The 24,926-nt window shown below is 49.0% G+C and overlaps 1 protein-coding gene across 1 annotated transcript in view; it reads left to right on the top strand.

Moving 5' to 3' along the window:
• Nucleotides 1-24,926, top strand: part of LOC111145158 (carboxypeptidase X, M14 family member 2) — a 126,951-nt gene that overhangs the window by 94,505 nt on the left and 7,520 nt on the right. The window contains exons 7-12 of the mRNA XM_022499853.1: nucleotides 3,572-3,660; nucleotides 10,255-10,378; nucleotides 11,565-11,761; nucleotides 12,757-12,936; nucleotides 18,655-18,952; nucleotides 23,408-23,547. Of these exons, the coding sequence (XP_022355561.1) occupies nucleotides 3,572-3,660; nucleotides 10,255-10,378; nucleotides 11,565-11,761; nucleotides 12,757-12,936; nucleotides 18,655-18,952; nucleotides 23,408-23,547 (1,028 nt within the window). The remainder of the gene's footprint in view (nucleotides 1-3,571; nucleotides 3,661-10,254; nucleotides 10,379-11,564; nucleotides 11,762-12,756; nucleotides 12,937-18,654; nucleotides 18,953-23,407; nucleotides 23,548-24,926) is intronic.

Here is a 24,926-nt window from a genome sequence, read left to right as displayed (position 1 = left end):
AAGCGCAGGTGTCCACGGCGGTGAGGAGGTAGGAATGTCCTGGCTATTAGCAGTCTCCTCGGGCCGTCGTAAAGACTGCCCAGACCTGGGTGGTTTGAAATAATAGTTACTGTCTCGGTCCTGAAGGCCAGAAGTCCTACCGAGATCAAGGCGTCAGCAGGGCCGGTCCTTTGGAGGCTGGGAAGGGGAACCTGGCTCCGTCTCTACCCCAGCTTCTGGGCAGTCATCTGGCAGTCTTTGGGTTCCCTATCTTGTAGACATCTCACTCCATCTGTGCCCTCAGTTCCACAGAACCTTCTCCCCATGTGCCTACCTCTGTGTCTGCACCCCCCCTTGCTAGAGACACCAGGCAAATGGGTCAGGGTCCAATTGAATCACCCCATCTTAACTTGCTAACCTCTGTAAAAGCCTCTCTCCAAATAAGGCCCATCGGGTAGGGCTACGGGCTAGCACTCCAACGTATCTTTTGGGGGGGGCATTATTCAACCCCCAAAAGGCATAATCTGTAGGCAAGTTCAGGCTGAGCAGGATTTTAAGTAGCTGAATAAGAGAAGAAAAGTCAGGGGGATGGTTTTAGGCTCCACACGCCCTGTCGGGAGTTTGTCCACATAGCTAAGGTGTTCTGGAAGGAAGGAGCTAGTGTTCAGCCCATATGACGTGTGAAACCACACACTCGAAGGGAAGTAGGAGACTGATTCTCCCAAGCTCCATCTGTGAGGATAAAGGCCTCGCAGACTGAATCAGGACTTAGGTTTCCAATGCCAGAAGCCGTCCTCTGATTAGCTTACCGGGGGGAGGGATTTGGGCTCACTTACATGAAAATTCCCGGGGTGGCTTGGACTCTGACTCTGGCTTCAGGCAAGAATAAGTCTCCTGTGTCGGGATCCTCTCAGGGGGTCAGGGCTCCCCTCGTGTCTGTCTCATGGACAGAGAGATCAATACCCCAGATTCATCCCACCGTCCAAGGAACTCCAACAGGAGACTCTCCCCCTACAGCGCTGGGAGAAAAGTCTTCTGATTCCTTCCCAGCTTGGCTCCTAGGATCTTGGGATCACCTCTGAGCCAGTGACAGTGGATAGAGGACACGTGTTTTATGGCTGGACCTTGGTCACAACAGTGCAAAACGGTGCATGCTGGGCACGGCAATTTTATCTGAAACATCTGTAATGGATTCCCCACAGGAAAAGGGGATCTTTTGCACACAGAAAGAAGAAGGTGCCAGTAGTTTGACTAACTGGCTGGGATTGTAGACTCGGGGCCCCAAGAGGGCCAGACTTGGGTCTTACTCCTCTCTTTACCTATTCTCTTCACCTGTAGTACTGAGCTCTTAATAGGTTCTCAGCAAAACTTTATCCAATCAGAATCCATTGACAAACAACTACTTGCTCCAAATGTGGGACAATGGGAAGTTGTGAGGAGAACTGATCGGTGGTTTTGAGACCGCTCCAGAACTTGTACCCTTGTCCTGAGGCAAACTGACTAGTCTTAAGGAAGGCAGAATGTTGCCAAACGTGGAGCTCCTTTGTACTTACAGTTCTGAGTTCTACTTCAATCCTTTTTGAGAACCTTGAAGGCATAACTTGTGTTTGAAGACAAAGGGGCTTTAAAGAGTTTTGGAAAGAGGCCGCTGGGGCTTGGGAAGTGCTGCGTAGCTCTTAGAAAACATCATATGGGTAAATGAAGTATAAATTAATGGGAAAACTAAGCTTTACTTTGCTTTGAAACATAGAGGTTTGGAAACCCAGGGGACTGCGGCCTGCTTGTGGTCAGCCTACACTCCCCCAGAAGGAAAGTGCTAGAAACCTGCTGGGGGGGCCTGTGCGAAACCTGACCGGCTTCCGCTCTTTCCTGGGCCAAGTGGCAGCCTCTGCCTCACATTCACTCCCTTCAGGCCCAGCCAGTCCTTGTCTCTCGTGGCATTACTGGCAGATGACACTTTTGCGGATGTTAAAATCTGGTTTTCGGTGTCTGGGTGTCTGTGTGATTTTGAGCTCATTACAGGGAGCCTTGGTTCTCAAGGTGAGAACGGGCGAACCGTGGCAAGGTCGGCTGTGGCGGCCACGGCCTGGTGGCCCCGGCGTGCAGGGTGTGTCCGGGGCCTCGCTCCTGCTGCAGCGTGCTCGGCACTTTAACACGGTGCCCCTCGGACTCCCAGCCTGGGGACTCAGCAGGGATTGTTTTTGCTGTGGATTCGGGTTCAGGAGGTCTGGGCTGGTCTCACAGGCAGCTGATCTGAGGAGCACCTTTGGTGGCAGAAATCGGGACCCGCGGCTCCCGATACCACTCGGAGCACACGCTCATCGCTGAGCCACCAGCACGCAGCCACTGCCTCTGGACCCCCTCTTTGAGCCTCTTGAACCAAACCCACAGCTGCTGTGGCTTCAGCCTTGCCTACAGGATGCCTGGGTGAGGAGAGCCCCCTGTGTCTAAAGCAGCATATTCTTGGGCAAGGATTTCTGGCTTCACCGTCCAGATGGAGATGCCATGTGGCTGGCTGCGGGTCGGGTCCAGGGAGAGACCTCCAGATCCACTGAGGGCTCCTCCCCTTTATCCTCCTCCTCCCTCCTCTTCCCCAGCTTGTCCTTTCTTCTGAGCATCTTTTGTTCTCGTAATTATATAAACAACAGGGCTTATTTACATGTATTAAAGGAAAAGGTCAATTTATATGGGAGAGAGAATCAAGTCAAGAGCAGACCTCTCGTCCTAGACCCCTGAATCCCAGTCCCCATAGGTGATCAGTGTTTTCAGAGCCTGATCATGCCCGTTGGGGTCTCTGACTCCAACAACAGAAACCCCAGCCCCTCCCCCACCCCGGCTTAGTGAGTAAGGGAATTCGACAGGTCACATGATTGGAAGTAGGTCCTGATGCTGGCGGGGTTCTCTCTGTCCTCTACTCGGGATTCTCAGTCACTCCTCTGTGCCATTGAAGTCCTCCTCTTCCATCTGGACCAGGAAGAGTCACCAGGCTGTGCTGGGCTCTGCTTGACTGACATGAGTCCTGCAGGCTCCCTGAGCTGGGATGCGAGGTCTGACTCCTGGAAGCACTGGGGTGATTCCCAAACCACACAGGGTTTCTGTTAGGAAGGATGGAAGTGGACTGAATGCTGGATGAGTAACTAGTAGTAAGTACCATACTTCCAGAAGTTTCCATTTATGTATACCGTTGTGATACTTGTTCACTGATTCATTCATTCATTCATTCAGGGCCAACAGTTTGCCAGGCACATAGATCATTCCAGCTAATACCAACCATGAACCAATGAGGGAAGTACCTTTCTTCCCTGTTTCCGGTGAAGAAACTGAGGCAGAGACTGCTCCAGGGACTTACCCAAGGTCACACAGCACTTCATAGAAGAGTGGAGATTTGAACCAGGCATTCTGGCTCCAGGTCCATCTCCACCACTGGCTAATTCTGAGTCCTGAGATGTTTCTCGAAAGTTGACTCTCACCTCAGTGCACTTGTTAGAAGCTGGAGAGTGGGTCGTGTCTCCATGCGAATCAGGCAACTCACAGAGCCACCGCAAGCAACCGAATTACCCGAGTGAATTCCAAACCGTATTTCTGTCCCCAGATCCAAACAACTATTATCACCGAAGGAATGAAATGACCACCACTGACGACCTGGATTTTAAGCACCACAGCCACAAGGAAATGCGCCAGGTAAGTTCTGGATTTCTCAGGGCCTTTATATCCTGTACCCAGAAGAACAGCGTTGTTTGTTGTTTGTTTTCCCTCTAGAGATTAGGGTGATGTGTTTGGGATAGAGGAATCTGAATGATTGTTTTGGTTCTCTGAAACCACCCTGAATGCTTATAGTCTCTACGTTGAGAATGCCTCACGGGGTTTCTGGTTACCCGATGAGGGCTCCCACTCCAGCAAGTGGTTGGAACAGAATCTGGATCCAGACTTTTCTGATTTGATAATAGTTCTTAAGACTCACTGTGTGTTCATGTGATAACTGACTTAGTCATAGGAAGAGTTAAAGAAGAAAAAGGATCTAGAACACCACTGATAAAAGTCACAGCGGGAAGCCTTCACGTAGGACCCACGTTAATTTACTGTGTTAGCAGTTGACCTGCAACAACGTGGTCAGCCCTCCGGACCTTACTGATGGGGAAGCCTGGTCACTGAGGAAAGCTAGAGCTCTGCCCCCCTTGTTATTCACTCTCTGATTCTCCATCTTGGTTCTATCACGGAATCACCTGGGGAAATTTGGAAAAACACCTGTGCTTGAACCCCACCTCAAGCCACTTTTTAAAAAGAATCCTTAGGAGAAGGACCCAGTGGTCTAAATATTTAACAGGTCTTCTTGTGTTTCTAATGTACGGCCAGTCTTCAGAACTACTGCCCCATACTTTTACAGAGCTCAGTGCCTTCGTGCCATTCGGAGTGAAAGTCCGTCCCAGCTGAGATTATCCCCAGATTTAGTTACAGAAACCAAGTAATTCCGATCCATGGACGGTGTTTGCATGCTGGGCCCAGAAGGGAGAAGGGACCAGCCATTAATTAGGACAAGATGAAAGAGCAGGGCCCTTGCTGAGTGCTTTGCCTGTGAAACCCTGTCCGGCCTTTGCCCCCGGCATGGTGCTAGGAAAGATCAAGGAGGGCTGATGAATGAGAAATCCTTGGTTATCTGAGAATCTGTTTGAAGAGACAGAACAGGGACATATCCTCATGAATACATTTACAGAACAGGGATTCACCAATGGCAAATTAGCAGGGCTCAAAGCAAGGGTTGGTGGGTGCCGAGAGAAGGAGCCTGCCGTCCAGTCCAAGTCCCACCATCCTGAGGTCAGAGCAATGAGCCCAGAGGCCTCTCCGCCTCATCCCAGGAAATTGACAAACCCAGTTTGTCTCAATGGCATTGAATTTGAGCCACTCACCCAGAGCTTCCAGACACCTGCCAGCCTAGACTTAGAGGTGGGACCCGCGAAAGATATGGTCTTGCTATCTTGCTCTTCAGAAGTTGGGACACTGTGTGTGGACCTGAGGTCTGTGAATCACCGGCATTCACAAGACTCTGCCCACCCTGCCATGGCGCGGAGCACTTGCGGGTTAACACAGCTTTGCTCACTGCATGTGTCAGGGTTTCTTTGCGAGCCCAGAAACTAGGCAAATATCCACTCAGCTGGTGCAATTAATGTCAGAAGCAATGAATCTAAATGCATTTAAAATGAGCTACTGCACCAAGACTCTGGGTAGCTGGTATCTGTAAAGAGTTGCTCCGGGTAGAAAATCGGGATCCTTCCAGAAGAGGGGAGCTAGTGGAATGCACTTTGTGCTGTGGGCAGCTATGCTGCCCATCACCTGGTCATGGAGAGCCAAGGGGACACTTGGAATGGTCAGTGTGGCTCCTGCAGGTGATGGATGGTGGGTGACCCCAGGGCTCCACAGCCCTCGGCTGGAAACCACTCTAGGGAGCATCTCTCAGTCCTGAAGGGTGTTCAAGCCGGAACTGATTTGCCATTTGGATTCCTGGCCCTTGGGGATGAAAAAGAAGCCAGCATTTTAGCAATTCCCCATGTGGAGTCTGCTGGGTTACTATAGAAATCTTTCTACTTCAGAAAAAAAAAAAATGTTAGTTTATCCTAGTATTGAGAGAGACATTTCCAACAAACAACAAAAAAAAAAAAGACAGACAAAGAGAGAGAAACAGCAGCGGAGCAGGAAGAGAAGAGAGAAAATAGAAAAACATATTGCATGGGAAGTGCTGAGAATATGTGCAGGAGATATTTCTAGAGCACTGACTTTGAAGGCGCTGGGAAGGGAAGGGGAGGGGAGGGCAATGAGCAGGTTGCGCAACGCTGGTGTCGCAGGCAGAGTGAGGCCACCCCTCCAGGAATGCTCCAGCCTCCGTGGCAAGTGTCACCGTTTCTCAATGCCGTGTCACCTCTTTGTCTATATACATCTCCTTCCTTTGGGACCCTGAAGGCAGAGGCTGTGTCGCTCTGTAGTGTGTACTAGACACATATGTACATTGGAGGTCCTTCCAGGGAGGGAGCTGGGGGATAGGAAGGAGGAGTGACCGGCCCGGTTGGCTTGGTGGGGAAGGGCTTTGGTTGCAGATGGGGTCGGCTATGGTCCGGGGCCTTTGGCCAGCCTTGGGCAGGCGGAGACAGAAGGGAGGGCACCCCAGGCAGCCAGAGCAAAGGGCTGGAGGTAGGCGCAGAGCGGCATGCTTCTGTATCAGTCTGCCAGAAGAGGAGGCTTGCCGGAGTGCCGGGAGAGGCTTTTGTATAGCATCTGAGAACCAGAGGAGGATTTTACATGGCAGAGCAGTGTTTTGGGGAGATCCATCTGGAAGGCATGTGGGGAGCAGACTGGTGGGGATGAACATGGTCTCTAAGAAAGGGGCCAGCAGGCCTGAAGAGGGATGAGAGAGAGGCAGCTCTGAGGAGGGCTGGCTAGTCCTAGGTCTCCTGTTGGAATGAGTTTGGAGAGAGGGGTCTGGCAGGCTTCTGAGGAGGGGGGGTACTGTCCACAAAGGGAGGAAAATAAGTGGTTTTGAGGAAAAGGTTCACGATTTCACCTTGGTGTTGGGCACGTGCCGTCAGGGAGCAAGGCTCGGGCAGTCCAGGTTGGCTGGCCATGAAGCAGGCTGTGATGCAGACGTGGGTCAAAGGCAGCCAGCGAGGGCCGTTGATTTCCAGGGCAGTGAAGGTGGGTCAAGGGCTGTGGCTGAGCCTGCCCGGGAGTGTGGGTGATTGTGGCAAGAAGCCAGGGCAGGGCAGCCCGCTGGTAGACCTGGACAAGCCCACCTCCTCACCCCGGGAGTGCCTCCTACCACCATTCTCCCTCCCGCCCTCTGGGACTCCTCTTCCATGGGACCAGATACAGTGCCTGTTTCCCAAGCAAATGACTAAAGCTAGTGGAAGGGGACTTTTTTCTTCTCCCCACCCTTTAAAAAAACATTTTAATTCATTGGAGAAACAATATTGTGCCAACATCAAATGCGAACCCAAAATCTAAGGTCCATCTTCCCTGAGCCCACCGCCCTCAAGAATCAGCCATTTGCATTTTCCCCCATTCCGGTCCAGAGTTTGTCTCTGCATTCGCAGAATTCATTCAGTTTTGATGAGAGGATGGGGATAATTTTGCTCTCGTTCCTCAGTTAACATTGGATCACGAGCCACCTTCCATGCTGTCCCTATAGTTGTGATCGTGCTGCTGCAGAATGTTCCAGGGAGCAGATGGAGCACGCTCTTCCCTGCTGCCTTCTTGCCCTGGAGCACTGGGACATCTCTGGGCTCCGTGCTCCCGGGGAGAAGGTGTAACACCACAGCAAGTGCCATCATGCCTATCATCATAGCATCCTTTATGCAGGATGTATATTACTGGAAACTGAATTGCTAGAGAAGAGCGCTCTGTTTCTCTCTCCTGCAGAGGGGCAGGGAAGCAGCAGAACCGAGGGTTCAGTAGACACAAGGTTGGCAAAGTGTATCCCATCTCCAGGATGGAGAATCAGAGTCTCGATGGGGCTCAGCCCTGCAAACCCAGGTGCTCTCTGGGTGATCATTCTCACCTGGTTTCATTATCACCCCCTCCCCCCAGGAAGCTTTTTAGACACTTTCTTAGTTATTATTAATTCTTATAATTTCTTAACCCATTATATTAAATATTAACAATTATTAATTAATAATTAATCAATAATTGTTAATTATTTATTAATAAATTCTTATAATTTCTTAACCCATTATATTAAATATTAACAATTATTAATTAATTATTATTTTTATTATATCGTTAATAATTAATTGATTAACAATGTTAATTATTTATTAAATCCTTATAATTTCTTAACCCATTATATTAAATATTAACAATTAATAAGCAACTAATTATTAATTATTATAATATTATATTATTAATAATTAATTGACCATTGTTAATTATTTATTAATAAATTCGTATAATTTCTTAACCCATTATATTAAATATTGACGATTAAGATTTTGTTGGGTAGGGCTGAGCTTTGGAGGGCCACAAAGCATTGTGATGTGTGAGACCTTTAGCCCCAGACAACCGGTTTTCACCTCTGAGTATTATTTTTATTATATCGTTAATAATTAATTGATTAACAATGTTAATTATTTATTAAATCCTTATAATTTCTTAACCCATTATATTAAATATTAACAATTAATAAGCAACTAATTATTAATTATTATAATATTATATTATTAATAATTAATTGACCATTGTTAATTATTTATTAATAAATTCATATAATTTCTTAGCCCATTATATTAAATACTGACGATTAAGATTTTGTTGGGTAGGGCTGAGCTTTGGAGGGCCACAAAGCATTGTGATGTGTGAGACCTTTAGCCCCAGACAACCGGTTTTCACCTCTGAGGGGATGATGTTTCCCCCCCACACCCCCCGCCAAGAATGCATGCTCTGAGGCCAGGAAGAAGTTCTAGTCCTTACTGTCACTTTAACCATCAAGACCGCAACTCCAGTAAGACGTCTTAGGTTCTGTTCAGGAATAAGCAAGGTGGATCACCAGCCAGGTCTTTGACGGGGCTGGTGGCCTCTGGGGAACCCCTTCCTGGCATTTCAGAGAGGATTTCTCTCTGTGCAGAGAGAACTGTAAAGAACCTTCATAAAGGAGACCCCTCAAATGCTTGTGTCATCCTCATGTGTAAAGGTGCTCGTGACACTACAGCACAAAGAGGTCATGTGGCCGGGAGGGAAATGCTAGGATGGCCGGGGTATGAGGAGGTGACTGGTATGTCATGGCTGAGGCCATTCCATACAGAGATGTCTCCATGACTAAGTGTGCATCCGACAGAAGGCGGAGCTTGTTCTCCAGTGTCAACGTCCTGATCTTGAAGAATGCCGGTGGCGTGTTGCTCCTGCAGCTGACCGGAGGAAAGAGTTGGGGCGGGCATCAAGGGACAGTCAGGCTGCGTGCAGGACGGTTGTGTTTGTTGCCTAGTTAAAGATGACTCGAGCGGCGGTGTCTACAGAACTGGTCATTGATCCCAACCAAGGCAGTGGGCCCTCTGGTGAGGCTGATGCTGGGAGGTGAGGATGGCTGGAGTTCGTAGCGACTAGTATGCGGGACCCCAAGGCAGAGGGTGAGTGCACTGCGGCCATCTTCAGAATGGTCATGGAGTGCTGCTGATGGAATGGGCGGCCGAGATGGGCTGGTGTTCGTTGCTTTGCTGCACCTGCAGGGATGGAGAAGAGCCCTGAGTCCAAAGCCCCTGGTACCCACTGGGTGACCCTGGGCAAATCCCTCAGTGGTTCTCTGAGCCTCCGTCTCCATATCTGTAGAATGGGGGCGATCACTGTGCCTTACCTACTTCACCTGGCGCTCATGACAGGGAAAGTCAGGGAAGAAATAGACTGTGTGGCTAATGCGATTGTTGACATTATTAGTGACATTGTCACTGTGTCCCTTGGGAAGTTGTGGTGCGGAGCACGAGGTCCCACTTCAACCCTGTAGCATGTGCGTGTCCCCCACGGTGATGGGCACCGAAGCCACGTTTCCCTCACCTGCTGTCTCCCCAGTGATGGCAGGTTTCTGCTTGTGCCCTGTTGTGGATGACCGGCCCTTGTCGTCAGCTGCTCCTTCCTCTCAAGGGCAGCCTGTGCTCCTGGGACTAGCAGTGCCCCCCTTCCCTCCTCTGGCGGCTCGTCTCACCCCCTCGGGCCAAAGTTGTCTGTCTAGCAAGCTCAACTTTAAATGCAAAGTTCAGGAAATGACACACATCTAATTTTTCTTCCTCATGAAAGTCTGCTTTCTCTACCTTTCCCCCACACGACCTGCTGTTACCATGGCTTCCCTGCACCCCGCTACTTAGCGTCAGTGGATTGGGCCATCCGGTGACCCCTTTGTTGCGCTCTGTGAGCACCAGGAGGACGGGAGCCGTGTTTTCCCTCAGCCTGACACATGAAAGATGTTTACCAAATGATGAGAAAAAATGGATATTCAGTAATAAATGTTTATTTAGGCAGGGTTATAGGGATCAAAGGCTCAGTGTGTCCTTTAAAGGATCTGTAGTCTAGCGAGGAGACAAAAAGAAAACAGGAAACCACAGTGCAAAGGTGAGACCACAGCCAAGGGAGGTGAGAGTTACAACCTGAGGAGAACATTCCAGGCAGAGGGGATGGTGCTGGTGTTTGGGGAGGGCGAGGGCATGCAGGGGGGCTGTGGGAGGGGAACAGCAGGTGGTGGTCTGGGGAGCTCGGCTCCTTTAGCACCTAGCCACCACTGCTCAGAGCCTTAACTGTTTTGTTTTTCAGCTGATGAAGGTCGTGAATGAAATGTGCCCCAACATCACCAGAATTTACAACATCGGCAAGAGCCACCAGGGGCTGAAGCTGTATGCCGTGGAGATCTCGGATCACCCTGGAGAGCACGAAGTTGGTGAGGTTGCCCCGCTGTGATGCACCTGTCCCTCCATGTCTGTTTTCTTCTTAAAGGACCAGGAGATAGCTCACCTCCATGAGAACATTCGTGAAACAGGCCAGGAGCCATCCACATGCCACTCTCACACAAAGAGTCTGCAAATTTGGTTTCTGAGTTAGAGGCTGTTGACTTATTTAAGGGAGTCATACCTTCCTTTACTCCAAATGAACCATGTTTCATTCTGTTCTCCACTCTGAGGCCAGTCACACTGACCAAAGAAAGTGGCCAGAGGTGGCTAGGATTGAATCCTTGAATCCTTTTATAGAAGAAAATTTTGGACTTAAGTTATTAATGACTTAAATTAGAGGGAGGTCCCCTAATTTTTTATTTTAATTCCATTTTTGAGCATTTCCTGGCTTCCGCCATTTCTCCTTCAGTCACTCTGGAACCTGGATTCTCTGGGTCAGAGGGGCTTCTCCGGTTTTCTTTTTGGTAACTCTGCGAGTCTTTTAGAAATCCCCTTATATTTAAGTCTGAGGTTTGCCTGCTTCATTCAACTCTAAATTCGTCAGTATTTCAGGAGTTCCTCTTAGGAGTTCCTTCGAAAGTGTAAGGACTGGATCTGCAGATAAAATTACATTTCCTTAAAAGTAGTTGCTTTGCCAGTGAGAGAATAAGTATTGTCAGCCTATGCTGGGCTCTGATAAGCCCCAACATTGGAGAAAGTGAGCTGAGAAGAACTCAAAGGCAGCCCCCTTACAAAATTGCGTCAGTGCCCATGTCCCCTGCTGGTCTGTTTTCTGCTTCTGTTTATCCATCTCTATCTCCTTTTAGATTTAATAGGACCTTCTTTGGAGGAGAACGATTGCCTCCCCAAAGAGAAAAATAATTGCCCTGTCTTATGTTTAATTTGTGAATTTTCAACCTTACGCACTGTATCACTTTCTCCGTTCTCGCTAAATAAGAATAAATATGATTACCCAGGGGCTGGTATCATCTATGAATTTTTTACACATTTTCTTACGTACCTATTGGGGAATTTTAAAAAAGGGTAGTGATAGAACTTGGGGGGCCCATTTGTAAGACGAGATGGGGTAAAACTGTAAGTTGCTATTACTCAGAGATCTTTTTAATCCTAAATGGTAAGGGCTGTTCTGCTAGAAGCGCCCATATGGACTGTATTTTTTCCTGTCCTCGAGTAAAGGCGAGCCAGAGTTCCACTACATCGCAGGGGCCCACGGCAATGAGGTGCTGGGCCGGGAGCTGACGCTGTTGCTCATGCAGTTCCTGTGCCAAGAGTACTTGGCCGGCAACGCACGCATCGTCCGCCTGGTGGAGGAGACCCGGATTCACATCCTCCCATCCCTCAACCCCGACGGCTACCAGAAGGCCTACGAAGGGGTAATGATGCCGCCCCCTGTTGGCCAGGGTAGCCGCTAGGTCGCCCCCCCCACAGAGCCCGCTGGGCCATGAGTCAATTTCTCTTCCATGTCCTGGCTTCTCTTTCAGTGTCTCTCCGCGGGGGCAGGTAAACTCACAGGGTTCCCGAAAGGTGCAAAGCAGGAATTGGGAATCGTGGGCACCTGAGAGGTAGACAGGCCAACGCTCTGGAAAAAGTGAAGGCGAGGGAATAATCCAGTAGAAGAGAATGAAAAGAATGCTGAACCTGGAGGAGGCACCCATCAAGACAGATCCTCAGTACATCTGTGGCCTGTCATGCTCTCGGTGCTCCGAGGAGAGCTGTTTTTGTTATTCTGAGAGATCGTTTACATTTCATGTTCTAATTGTGGCGTAGGCTTTGTGCAGGTTACGTTGTGGATGGACTATTATTAGTATTATCTGGGAATAAAGTGTAAGACTGTACTTGGTACCTGTCACACGTACGCCTGATAATACGGAATTGGGGTTGTGTTTTTGGGCACCGAGTTGGTCAGGGACTTTTGGTGCCCGATCTGTAAGGTCCACTGGTCAGAGGTTTGCAAGCCAGACTCGTGGGCACGGCTGGGAGACTGTGTTAATGCGATGGTGGTTGATTTTGCAATGTTGGACTCTTGGGTTCATTCCTACTCAGAGTTTTATCTGACCAGTCTAGAAGTTCTAGGGGGGTGAGAAGGTTGGGGGGAAGGGTTGTAATACCTCTTGAACACTGCCGTGTGGCTGGGGTGAGGCTCTGCCTTCCTTCTTGGGGTGATTTGGCGGTATTACCCCCCACCTACTAGAGGTGGTAGTACTAGAGGGCGCTTCATTGTTCTCTTTTGGGGGCCGACTTTGGGCCAGAGGACCTGTGAGGCTTAGAGACACACCCAGGTGGGGATGGTGGGCCTGGAGACAGGGACGTCTTTTGTGGGAGAAGACCAGAAGCCTGTGGGTCCCTCACATTTGGAATTGTCTCCCAGGGCTCGGAGCTGGGTGGCTGGTCCCTGGGGCGCTGGACCCATGATGGAATCGACATCAACAACAACTTCCCCGACTTAAACACACTGCTCTGGGAGGCAGAGGACCGGCAGAACATTCCAAGGAAAGTTCCCAATCACTATATTGCAATCCCTGAGTGGTTTCTGTCTGAAAATGCCACGGTGAGTAAAAATACCCCATCATTTGCAGAGCAGTGGAAGGCCAAAGTTAACACCCGCTGGTATTTGCGGAAGATCTGACATTTAAGAACAAGACAAAACCATTTTTTTTTTCCCTTTCATGTTTTCTCCCAAAGCGGGGAAGTGTGCTAAAAAATAACTACCTTTAAAGTTGATATTTGCAGATATTCTTCATAAAAGAGAAATCGTTGAATTAGGTCTCTTTACAACCACACAGGGCTTTAAAAACAACAACAACAAAGAAAAGCCAAAAACCCTGCCATATTACTGTCCATATTACTCTCAGCTTCGGCCATGCTATGGAATTGCTATGAAATTGTCCTTAGAACTTACTGATTGCTTGAGAGACCTTAATTTTATTTCAGTAAGTCCTCATGGATCATTACACGTCATGCTTCTTTGGAAAGAAAAGAAATGCATTGAGTGAGAAATGCTTCCCTCAAATTTTTCAGTCTTCTTTTTCCAAGAGTGTGTGTGGGAGAAAGAATTTTCACAAAATTTTGCATGCCTTTTATGGCTTCCCCTTCCCATTGTCATCTACCTCTTTACCCCTGACCTCTGATTGTATATGTCCTTCAGGAGGGCTGCTTTGATTGCTTATATGAGTTAGGGTTAGATTCAGTGGGAACAATGGAAAAATCCAAAATGACAGCAGCTTAATGAGGGACAAGTTTGTTTATTTATTTATTTTCACATAGAAGGACTCTAAAGGCAGAGGATAGAAGCCCGGCCAGACAGAAGCCCTGTGAACATCAGGAACCAAAGACTCATCTATCTTTCTGCTTCCACCATGTTAGTGTATGACTTCCACTCTCAAGATCAAAATCCAAGATGGCGGTGGGTGCTCCAGCTGTCATGGCTGTGAAGGAAGAGGGGAGCAAGAATTAAGGAACAAACAAACAAAAAAAGGCGTTAAGAAACAACAAAAAAGAAAAAAGAATTCAGAAGATCCTCCTCTTAGACAATTCAGTTAATTTTAAGAATTATTCCTTGATTTCCTCCATCATACTTAGGCTTCAATTTCATTGGCCAAAATCGAATCAAAACATGCTCTCAACCCACTGTGGCTTCCTGAAAGCTGGAAAATGCTATATTTTAGGCAAGCACATTGCAAGCTCAAGAAAACAAAAAATAAAAATAACTGGCTTCTGTCCATGAGGAACCAAGGGAGAAATGATGAATGGAGAGAAGGCAACTCCCCTGCTCTGTCTTGGGGCTCCAGCCCACCCCATGGGCAGGCACCACTTACTGGAGGAAGGCCAGCATGGTTGCCTCATTTAGGGAGTCATAGGATGGTGTTATCCAGGCCCTCAGGAAGCAACCAGTCAAGTGATGTAGACAGACAGTGGCAGTGTCTATGGTGTGGCTAGGGAACCCATGGGTAGCTTATGGGGAATAAAGGGTTCAGGGCCTCTGAGTCTTCTGTATTCTCTCTCATTTCCCAGTTCCATCCTATACAATCATCCCCACCCCCATACACAGTTTTCTTTCAAACAAACGTACTGATGACGTCTGGTAAGGCTGAGAATTCAAGTGATGTTATCATTTGGGAACTCTTGGACCAGAATTAGAATATGGTTGCCAACGTTCTTGGCCCCGAGGCTAGGAGAAATAAGGAATTCTTCAGCTTAGAGAAAGTCCTTGGATATCAGTCTTTGCTTTAAGACTAGAATTTAGCTTTCTGAGCTTGTCATCTTTGGGAAACACATGAGGAATTACACAGATCCTCTACCACCAACACTTTTTTCGGTTGTGGTTACGTTAGATAAGAAGTCAGCAAAGATAAAGACTTGAAAAACAGTCAACAGCTTGACATAGGGATCTATAAGAAGTCTACAACCACTAGGTAGATAATAGTGTATTTTCTTGAGTATTCCCTGGAACATTTTCTTTTTTTTTTTTTTTTAAGATTTTATTTATTTATTTGACAGACAAAGACCACAAGCAGGCAGAGAGGCAGGCAGAGAGAGGGGGAAGCAGGCTCCCTGCCGAGCAGAGAGCCCAACGTGGGGCTCGATTCCAAGACCCTGGGATCATGACCTGAGCCAAAGGCAGAGGCTTTAACCCACTGAGCCACCCAGACGCCCCACCCCTGGAGCATTTTCAAAAATTGACATGCTCTGGGCTCTAAGGGAAATCTCAGCCAGTTCCAGAGAATAGGAGTAGACCATGATGCTCTCACCAACATACAGTTCAACCAGAAGACAGTAAATAGGCTGATGAAAATATCACCACCTCTTTAGAAAATTAAAGAAAAATACTTCTAAATAATAAGTCAAAGAAAAAGACTGTACTTGCAACTGAAAAATAATTAGAACCTGGGGCACCTGGGTGGCTCAGTGGGTTAAAGCCTCTGCCTTCGGCTCAGGTCATGGTCCCAGTGTCCTGGGATCAAGCCCCGCATCGGGCTCTCTGCTCTGCAGGGAGCCTGCTTCCACCTCTCTCTCTATCTGTCTGCCTCTCTGCCTACTTGTGATCTCTGTCTGTCAAATAAATAAATAAAATCTTAAAAAAATAATAATAATTAGAACCCAACAGTGAAAACATTACGTATCAAAATTGGTGGAGTACCACAAAAACTCTTATACTTTTAGGAATTTTATACCTTTCAATGATTATATTCCAAAGAAGAAAGGCTAAAAATTAGCTAAAGAAATTAGCAAATGAATAACAGAAGAACCCCCCAAAATGTATAAAGATTGTGATCAAAAAGTAAGAGCAGAAATAAGAGAAAAACCAAGAAATAATATGAAGGGATTTGTCTGTTGAAAGAATCATTTGATAAGATTTAATCATCACTCCCAGGAAAATCTCTTAGTGAAACTTTATAATACAGATAACTAGTTTCAGGGAGAAGGCTATTTTAAATGACATTAATCATAAAATAAAAGATTAATAAACTCAACTACATAACCGACATAGGAAAGCTTGCTCATCAAAATTTTAAAACCATAAGAGAGAAGCTAAAAACCAAGAGAAATTATTTGCAAATTAGGAAATTAGAAAAGAATTAAAACTTTCAAATATATAAAGAATAACAAATAAGAAAAATATAAATGGCTCAATAGAAAAATGGGTAAAAGAATATGAAGAGGCAATTCGTGGAAGAGGAAATATGGTTAATAAACATGAAAATATGTTCAGCCTTACTAGTACTAAGGAATGCAAATAAGAGAACATTTTACACCCACTGGTTGGCAAATTAAGAAGTCTGACAGTAGCTGAGCGTTGGAGAGGATATAGGGCCAGTGGCTCTCGCATGCATTGTGGGTGCGAGTGTAAATTAGCGCCATGACTTCAGAGAATAATTTGATTATCTTGTAAAGTGGAATATGTGTATTTCTTATGACTCTGCAGTCCCACTTCACGCAGGATAAATTTCAGCACATGTATACCAAAAGGAAGCTCAAAAAAAAAAAAAAAACCACCACTGTTCAGTACAGTAAAAAATTGAGAATTACCTCTATACCCCCATCACAAGGACAGTTAAACGATGACATCCTTGTACTGAAGTGGAAAGGACTGAGCTACAGCTTTTTTGCAACAATACAGATACACCTTGGAAACATGAATTAAGGGGAAAAAAATGGAGAAAACAATCAGTATGGTTACCCCCCCACCTTTTTAAGAGCAAAAACAAGTAAAACCAAATAATGTATTTTTAAGCGTACACACCTAGGGTAAAACAAAAAGAATGCGAATCGCATCCTTGAGGATACAGTGCTTACCTCTGAGTGCAAAACAGGAGGATGGGACAGAGGGAATCACATATTATACAGAAATTGTCCTTAAGATCTGTTTTTGGGCACGGATGGTGGGTTAATGGGTGTTTATTGTATCAACATAGAGCAGAGGACAAGCAGGGACCAGCGATGATCCTGTGGAATGAGCCAAGTTCTACAACAGTCCCATCCAGGGCCCCTGATGTGTTTAGGAAGAAAAACACAACTTAATGAACCCTAAGTCAATTTCGTTCCTCAATCAACTTTCTGTACCGCGCAGCCAAGCCATTTTCCAGTCTTTATTTCTTTCCCATTATCAAATTTTATTCTGCTGGAATTCTCTTCATAGGAATCAGTAACTTAGGATAAATAATTGAATTCATATCAATATTGACCATATCAGGCTTTCTAATTTTGGCTTCGAACATTGTGAGTTCCTTCCTTCCCCCTCCCTCTTTTCTCCCTCCCTCCCTTCCCTTCTTTCTCTTTTCCTTCTTTCCTTCCTTTGTTCATTTGTTCCTTCCTCCCTTTCTTCCTTACTTTCTTTCAACTTTTTATCATTAAAAAACGCCAACCGTAGGGAACTGGAGCGAAAGCTTTCAGGGTCCTGGTGTTCCCATCTCAACTTCAGTATCTGTCCGTTCTCATCCATCTACATCTGCACCCGCTTCCTCCTCCTCCCCAGAATTACTGAGGCAAACCCTGGGAGTGACGTCATTTCATGCGCAGATATTTCGGCATCTCTAAAAGCTCAGAGTCTCTTTTAAAGCCATGAGCAATTACCATTATCCTATCAAAATCAGTTATTTCTAGTATTAGGAAATATCCAGGCAGGGTTCACATTTGCCCTATTATCATTCTCTCTCTTAGATTTTATTTTTAAGGTTTATTTATTTGTTTTGCGGGGGCAGAGGGAACGAGAAAATCTCAAGCAGATTCCCGCACTGAACATGGAGCTCTATGCAGGGCTCGATCTCGCGACCCAGGAGATGATGACCTGAGACCAAATCAGGAGTGGGCCTCTTACCCGACCGAGACACCCGGGCGCCCCTCTTGTAGCTGAAGTCAGGAACCAGCGAAGCTCCCTCGTTGTGGTCAGGAGCACGGGCTTTCCAGTCTCCTTTAACTTTCTCCTGTTTCACTTCCTGCCTCTTTCCCTTGCAATTTTGCTGTCGTTCAGCTCGTTGCTTATCTCGTAACAACTAAGGTACCAGCAACCGGATTAGATCGTCTTGACACATTTTCCACTGTCTGGGTGCTGCCAGCTGTATCCTTTCCGTGTCATGTAACCTATTCTTCGGTGTTTCTATAAGCTGGCCGTGAGCTGTCGACCAGACTAGGCCCCGTGGAGCAGGGGCTGGCGAGCTGCAGCCTGTAGGCGGGCTACTTCCCGCCCAGGCTTGTTGGTGTACCTGGTGTCTTATCAGAACCCAGCCCTGTTCATCTGCGTGTTGTTTCTGGCGCTTCCCCTGCTACAAGGACAGAGCTGGGTAGTTGGGACAGAGACCACAGGGCCATCAAAACCTAAAGTATTTCCCATCTGGTCCTTTGCAGAAAGAGGCTACCAGCCCCTGGCTTAGAGGCTGGTCGTATTCTGGGTTGATGTTTTCCTTGGGTGTGTATGCTCTTCCCTGGGGAGACTATTCTGTTGGTTTTCTCTCTTTCTCTGCTCTTTGGAGCCAAAGATAGACATGCCTGGTCCATTGATTCACTGGAGTTGAGAAGTGTTGACGCGCTAACTCCATCTTTTCTCCCTGGGCGTGAACTGGGATATTCCTACAGGAAATATTCCTATCCATGATTTGCAAAAAAATCTAGCTTGCTTCAGCCAAATTTTGAAATTCTACATTTTTTGCTGCAAGTATTCCACAAAATGGTTGTTCTTTCAACCATGTCCCTGTTTGGAAAGTAGGGAGAGGAAGCAGTTTCCTTCCGATCTTTATTTCTCAAAGCCTGTTTAAATGTGCCGCATTCACAGGTGGCGGTGGAGACCAGGGCTGTCATAGCCTGGATGGAGAAAATCCCCTTTGTCCTGGGCGGCAACCTGCAGGGGGGCGAGCTGGTGGTGGCTTACCCCTACGACATGGTGCGGTCACTGTGGAAGACGCAGGAGCCCAGCCCCACCCCTGATGACCACGTGTTCCGCTGGCTGGCCTACTCCTACGCCTCCACGCACCGCCTCATGACCGACGCCAGGCGGAGGGTGTGCCACACAGAGGACTTCCAGAAAGAGGACGGGACAGTCAATGGGGCCTCCTGGCACACTGTCGCCGGAAGTAAGTCTCTGGTGGCCTTGCTGTCATTGTAGAGCCAAATGGTAATGGATGGCTGGGACAGGGAGGGACCCAGCCATCCCTTACCTTTGGCATGGGGGTAGTCATGAATGTAGTCTGCCTTTGACTGTAGTCCGCCAACGCTCTATACAGACTCCTCCTTAGTCCTTCTGATAGTCTTGGGGGGGTGTGGCTACTCCCCATTTTATGAATGAGTTCACCAGGGCTTGGAATCTGAAGGGATCTCTCCAAGCAAGAAAGGGGGCAGAGCCACACCTGTTTGGCTCTGTGGTCTGTTCTTAGCCCCGAGCTATTCAGGTTCTGCAGGGTCAGAGACGGGTAGATGTAGACTTGGAAGGAAGTATCAGACCGAAAAGTGAACCCAGCAGAGAAGCAGAGAGCATGTGTGTGTTGGTGCTGGGGCCAGAGTGTTTTTACGCAGAACTGTGCCTATCGTGGGCGTGTCCCATGCATAGGTCCCCAGAAGGGTCGGGCATCGATCCCACGCTCAGGTGTGAAGTGACTTCAAGCTGCAGGTGTGTCCCGAGGCCCAGTGTGTGACGAACACCATTTCACACACCTCCTATCTGCTGGGGGTCAGACCAGGGCATTCGGTCGAAGTTTGCCTGTGTGTGATGTGGGGAGTGTACGGTTTCGTTCCTGGCATCCACACGGGACCAGACGGGCCTCTAGCAGGAACTTCGGGAATTCCTTTGCAGCAGCCACAGAGGACCCTGGGCTCCCATTTCCGGATAAGCTTTCCTTGCTGAATCCAAGCTGAGCTGGCCCAGGGCTCCCAGCCAAGGAGGGAAGAGGATATCCCATTCCCTAAGGTGCCTCAGCTTTGGAATGGCAAGACCCCACGCATAATGCTGTTGTTCATTTTCTTGACTTTGTGGGGGTTGTTGAACCGCGGATGAACTTGAGAAATGTTCCATGTCAACTGGACCTAGACTCACACTCTGGCTCATCCCCCAGATGCTGTAGGACCCCAGGGGAGTTCCTTGACCTCTCTGAACCCTGTATTTTCCATTTGTGAAATGGGCACGATGGTAACGATGAAGATGGTGGACCTTTGGGACTGTCATGAGGCTCACATGGGTGGCAGGTGTGGGGTGTCCTCTGTCCAGCTTACCAGGGAAGCACACCGCCGGGGACCCCTCCCCTGTCTGCCTCTCCCTCTCCCGTGGTATTTGTTCACCAGCACACTCCTGCTCTGTTTCCCTAATTAACCGTCATATGATTTCCCTTTGCTAGATTCAGCCTTCACATGCTTTTCAGGTATGTGTCCGTGCTTGGGAAAAGAAAACTAAAAAGCGAATATCTTTGTTCCCGTGACCATGTTTTAACATGTACAGAAAGTTTCCCGATTTCTTCTGGGTTCCCTACCCCGCAGCGGTGTTTTATTTATTTACCATCATAGTTTGGCCCTGCACAAAATTAAAAAAAAAAAATGGCAAATCCCTGTTGATTAAGAGAATTTTCTAATGGCCCCAGATCATTCTCGCTTCTCCATCTCAGCCCTGAGAACCGGCGACAGCCGTAACGTGAACGTTCCGTTTACTTTTCCCGGCTGCCGCGACCGCGTCGGGTACGGACCCAGCCGGAGTCGCCGGCGCCGGGTCCGTCGCCGCGTTTGGCAAAGCTGGCTGCCACATAGTCACACACGCAGCATTTGATTTTTTCCTATCAATTATATTTTCCATTATTGCGGGGGCTTTTGTGGCAGAGCCGCGCAGCAGCTCGAGCCTTCTTAATCATTCTCCCTCCCGGCGGCGTGAGGAAGTGCGCGGACGCCTCTCTCTGTGGATTAATGAGATGTGACTTCTAATTTCCTCCCCTCCCCCGACCCCTCCGCTCCCTGTTCTTGCTCCGTTCTTGCTCATTAGCCGTGACCGACAGGCAGCGGTTAACGGAGATGGGGCTGTGGGGAGCCCGCTTCGGGAGAGCTCAAAACACACGTTGTTCGTAGCGCGCGTGTGTCACCCCCAGAGTGACGCCAGGCCCCCTTGGTTCCCGGGCTGCCACCCCACGTTCTCTGGCCCAGCGACAAAGTGCACGTTGAGCTGGTGATGGGCGCCCAGGCCTCGAGGAAGGTGCAGCTCCGTGCTCCTTGCAGAAGCCACGGCAGTGGGATTCTAGGCCAGGAGAGCACAGGAACGTCTGGCCGGTCCCGCTGGGACCTGGGGTGTGTGGGGATCTGTCTGGGTCACGCCGCAGGTCCTTGCCCACACATCACGCTTTCAAAGCCATTCTTGACCCAGGATTCTCAACTCACGCCATTTGCTGCGGGGCCGGAAGTCAGCAGCAGTTAGCCCAGGTGAAGCTTTTCCACCCTCCCCTGGCTTCCCAGCATGTCACCGAGTCCTCCGGTACTTCTAGTGCTTCAAAGATACAAGGCAGGGTGGCAGACCCCCTCAGAGTTGCATAGGTAACACTGATTTATTTCCGTGCCAGCAAGGCCTGGAAGGTTGGGAGTAATGAAAATACTCTGTGCACAGAGGCCCCTGGCGCTCTCAGCGTGTCCTGCCCTTCTAACTAGTGGCCATGGCGTCTGAGACCCCCCTCTGCCCTCTCATAATTCCACATTCGGGTTCAAGTGGATACGTTGACGTGGCGTTTTGACCAACCTTCTCTAGCCAGACCAGGCCCCTTTGAAGGATGTGCCCTTAACGTGCATGACGGGGTCCCCTCTCCCACCCCGCAGCTCTCTGCCTCTGTCTTATCACAGATGCGGTCAAAGGTCCGTCTGCTGACACGGGAGTGGTTAAAATCTGGAATCCACCCGAGAGAGTGGCTGTGTCTTTTGTACCATTTTGCCCGTGACTGTAGCGATCAGGCTGTTGTGGAATTTCTCTGGATACCCCAAGCCATGAGTCCTAATGAGGTGTTTCTCCTGGGCAGTACACCGCTGAGCATGATGGCGAGGTAGGCAAGGAGGGTAGATGCAGGGTGAGGACAGAGGCTGGTTGTGCAGGAGGACCTGCTCCTTTGATCAGTCACCACACAGAAACCCAGCACATCCCGCTCTGCTCTCTTAGCCCTGACCCGAAAAACCCAAGGGCGGCTCGTGGAGGGGCCTCCTGCATCCTGTGGATGCTTCCTGCGGTCACGCACAGCATAGCTGCCCTGTGTTCTCGCTGATCTGATCACCCTGTTGCTCAAAACCAGAAATGTCTGGAAGAACTTAATGCCACCTACCATTCATTTCTTCGCTTCACAAATACTGGGAGCCGTACTGGGTTGAATGGTGCCCTCCCCTGAAAAAAAAAATCTCCGCTTCCTAATTTCTGCAATCTGTGAAGGTGACCTTATTTGACAAATGGATCTTGCAGGTGTAATTAGGCAAGTTCGGGCGCGATCAGGGTGGTACGGTGGTAGGCATTGCAGGTGTAATTAAATTAAGGGTCTCAAGATGTGGTTATCCCGGGTTACCTAGATGGGTCCTAAAATCATTGACAAATGTCCTTATAAGGGACAGAGGAGAAGCCACGTGAAGACAGAGGCAGAGGTAAGAGCAATGCAGTCACAAGCCAAGAGACACTGGGGGCAACCATATGCCAGAAGCTGGAAGAGGCGAGAAAGTTTCCTCCCTGAGGGCCTCCACAGCGAGCACAGCCCTGCCAACACCTCGATCTCAGACCCCCAGCCTCTAGAACTATGAGAGGATACATTTCTGCTGTTTTAAGCCCCCCAGTGTGTGGTCATTTGTAACAGCAGCCCTGGCATGTTAATGCAGGACCCGACTCCAGGCCAGGCTGGGCGTTTCGTGTCCTGTTGCAACAGTGTCGGGATGTTCGAGATCTGTCTGCTGTCAGGCGCGGGGGGTGAGTGCGTTCGCCCAGCGGACCCCAGGCAGCCAAGCCCTGGAGAGAAGAGCAAGGCCTTGGTGTCACATACACCGAGGTTCAAACCCTGACTCTGGCTCTTTCCAGACACGTGGTTCTGGATATCTTTCTTGGCTGTTCTCTACCTCCATTGTCTTACTTGTGACACTGGGCTCTGCTGCCTAACTCTCCGTTGAATTTGTGGTCAGTGGAAGCAGAGCATTAAGGACAGGTCCTGGCTCATGGGTGGCACATGGGTAACCACGGAGAAGAACTCCATCCACCACTTCGAGACCACGCTGCTCATTCATGGTGGCTTTATTTTTTAAAATCGTGTGTTAAACTGGGTTTACTGAGCAGAATTTTATCTGAAAAACACTTCAGTCTTCCTTTTGCCAGCGATGTTCCCAGATGCACCTGTCTTCCCCAGAAACCATCCTGGCCGCATCCCCGCTCTCTCTCCCCCGCCCCTCCCCTCATCTTTGCTGTCATTCCTTTGCAGTCTGCAGCAGGTACTGGACACCTCCTTGTTCAAGTGAGGTCGTCCGAATCCCGTTCTTAAACATTCTTGCTGTCTCCCTCCTGCCCTTGGAGCACGGTTTGGTGACATGTTGTCCGGTTGGCTCGGCAGGTCTCAACGATTTCAGCTACCTTCACACAAACTGCTTCGAGCTGTCCATCTACGTGGGCTGTGACAAGTTTCCGCACGAGAGCGAGCTGCCCGAGGAGTGGGAGAATAATCGAGAATCCTTAATCGTGTTCATGGAGCAGGTACGGCACGAGCACACGCTGGGGTGGGGGCCAGAAGGGAAGGGGCCGGTTAGGGGACCGAAAGCCTGAGACTGAGTTGAGTTAGTGCTTCAGATCTGGCCGTCGTGCTGGGCCAGCCCCAGACGGTGCCGGAAGAGCCAGCATCTGTCCGCACCTGATTCAGCCCCCGGAGTGAGCTGTAAAGCCTCGTTGATCACTCACACTGGGTTATGGTGAGTGTGACCGGATGCTGCCCTGTGGGGAGGGGGTGACGTGTCTGAGCCAGCATGCCCAGGCCCCTTGTGCTAGTCTGCTAGGGTTGCATAAAAACATAGGCCCCCCGGGGAGGGCGGGGGCTCAAGCAACAGAAATTAAGTTCTGGAGGCTGAAGTCCAAGATCAAGGTGTTGGTAGGTTGGTTTCATTTGGAAGAGCCTCCTTGGCTGGCAGAGGTCTGTCTCCTCCCCATGTCCTCACGTGGTCTTTCCTCTGTGCGCACATGCTCCTGATGTCTCTGTGGGTCCACAGTCCCCTTTAAGGGATTCAGATTGGATCTGAGCCCACCTGAAAGACCTCATTTTAATTTCATCACCGCTTTGAAGACACGGTCTCCAGGTACAGTCACGTTCTAAGATCCCGGAAACAAGGACTTCACCATGGGCATTGTTGGAGGATACTGGGGTGTCCATCATGGCTATGAGGCTGAGAGGCCCTGCCGTGGGTGTGTGAGGCTCCTGGGAGTGGGTCTCCTGAGCCCCTCCCAGGGTTCTGCTTACAGTTGGTGAAGAAGCCCTGCTGGGTCCCCCAGAACCCTCCCTCGCCTTCCCTTCCTCCTGCTCGCAAGGACCCGCCCATCCTGTAGCATCCAGTAAACCAGTCTAGTTCGGTGCTACAATGAATCCAATAATATCCACGCCCCACTAAGGAACAAACAAACTGGAAACCAGAGGAATAAACAAAAGGGCCTCAATTACGTGACTGCCATGACTCCCATCCATTAGGAAGCGTGACCCTGAGGCTCACAGGATTGGGCACGGAGGCCGCCCCTTCCATGAGTTGTTGTAGATGAAGCAGAAGACAATTTCAGGCAGTGGCAGCTGCCAGCTTCCTGGTTCCTGCACCTCCCACTCCACTGACCTTGGCAGAGGTCAGCCCTGGCACCTAGTGTCCCAGTCTGCCCCACAAGGATCCCCGGAGACTCTGTGCAGTCCCCCCGGCACAGCAGGTGTGAACCTGTTCTTCCCCCTTGGGCAGATGCAAGCACGCTGTCTGTCCGCACACTGGAATTTTGCGAGGGAAGGCTCTTTTTCATTTTCTCTCTGAAAAGAGAGAAGGCTCTGATCATCCTAAAGGAACCCTGTGTCCCGTGCTGTGGATAAAGTGCCCGGGTACAGTAATACA

Source organism: Enhydra lutris, unplaced genomic scaffold (genome assembly GCF_002288905.1).
Source record: "Enhydra lutris kenyoni isolate GAN:26980312 unplaced genomic scaffold, ASM228890v2 scaffoldscaffold12, whole genome shotgun sequence".
Taxonomy (NCBI): domain Eukaryota; kingdom Metazoa; phylum Chordata; class Mammalia; order Carnivora; family Mustelidae; genus Enhydra; species Enhydra lutris.
This window is presented reverse-complemented; position numbering and strand designations above follow the sequence as displayed.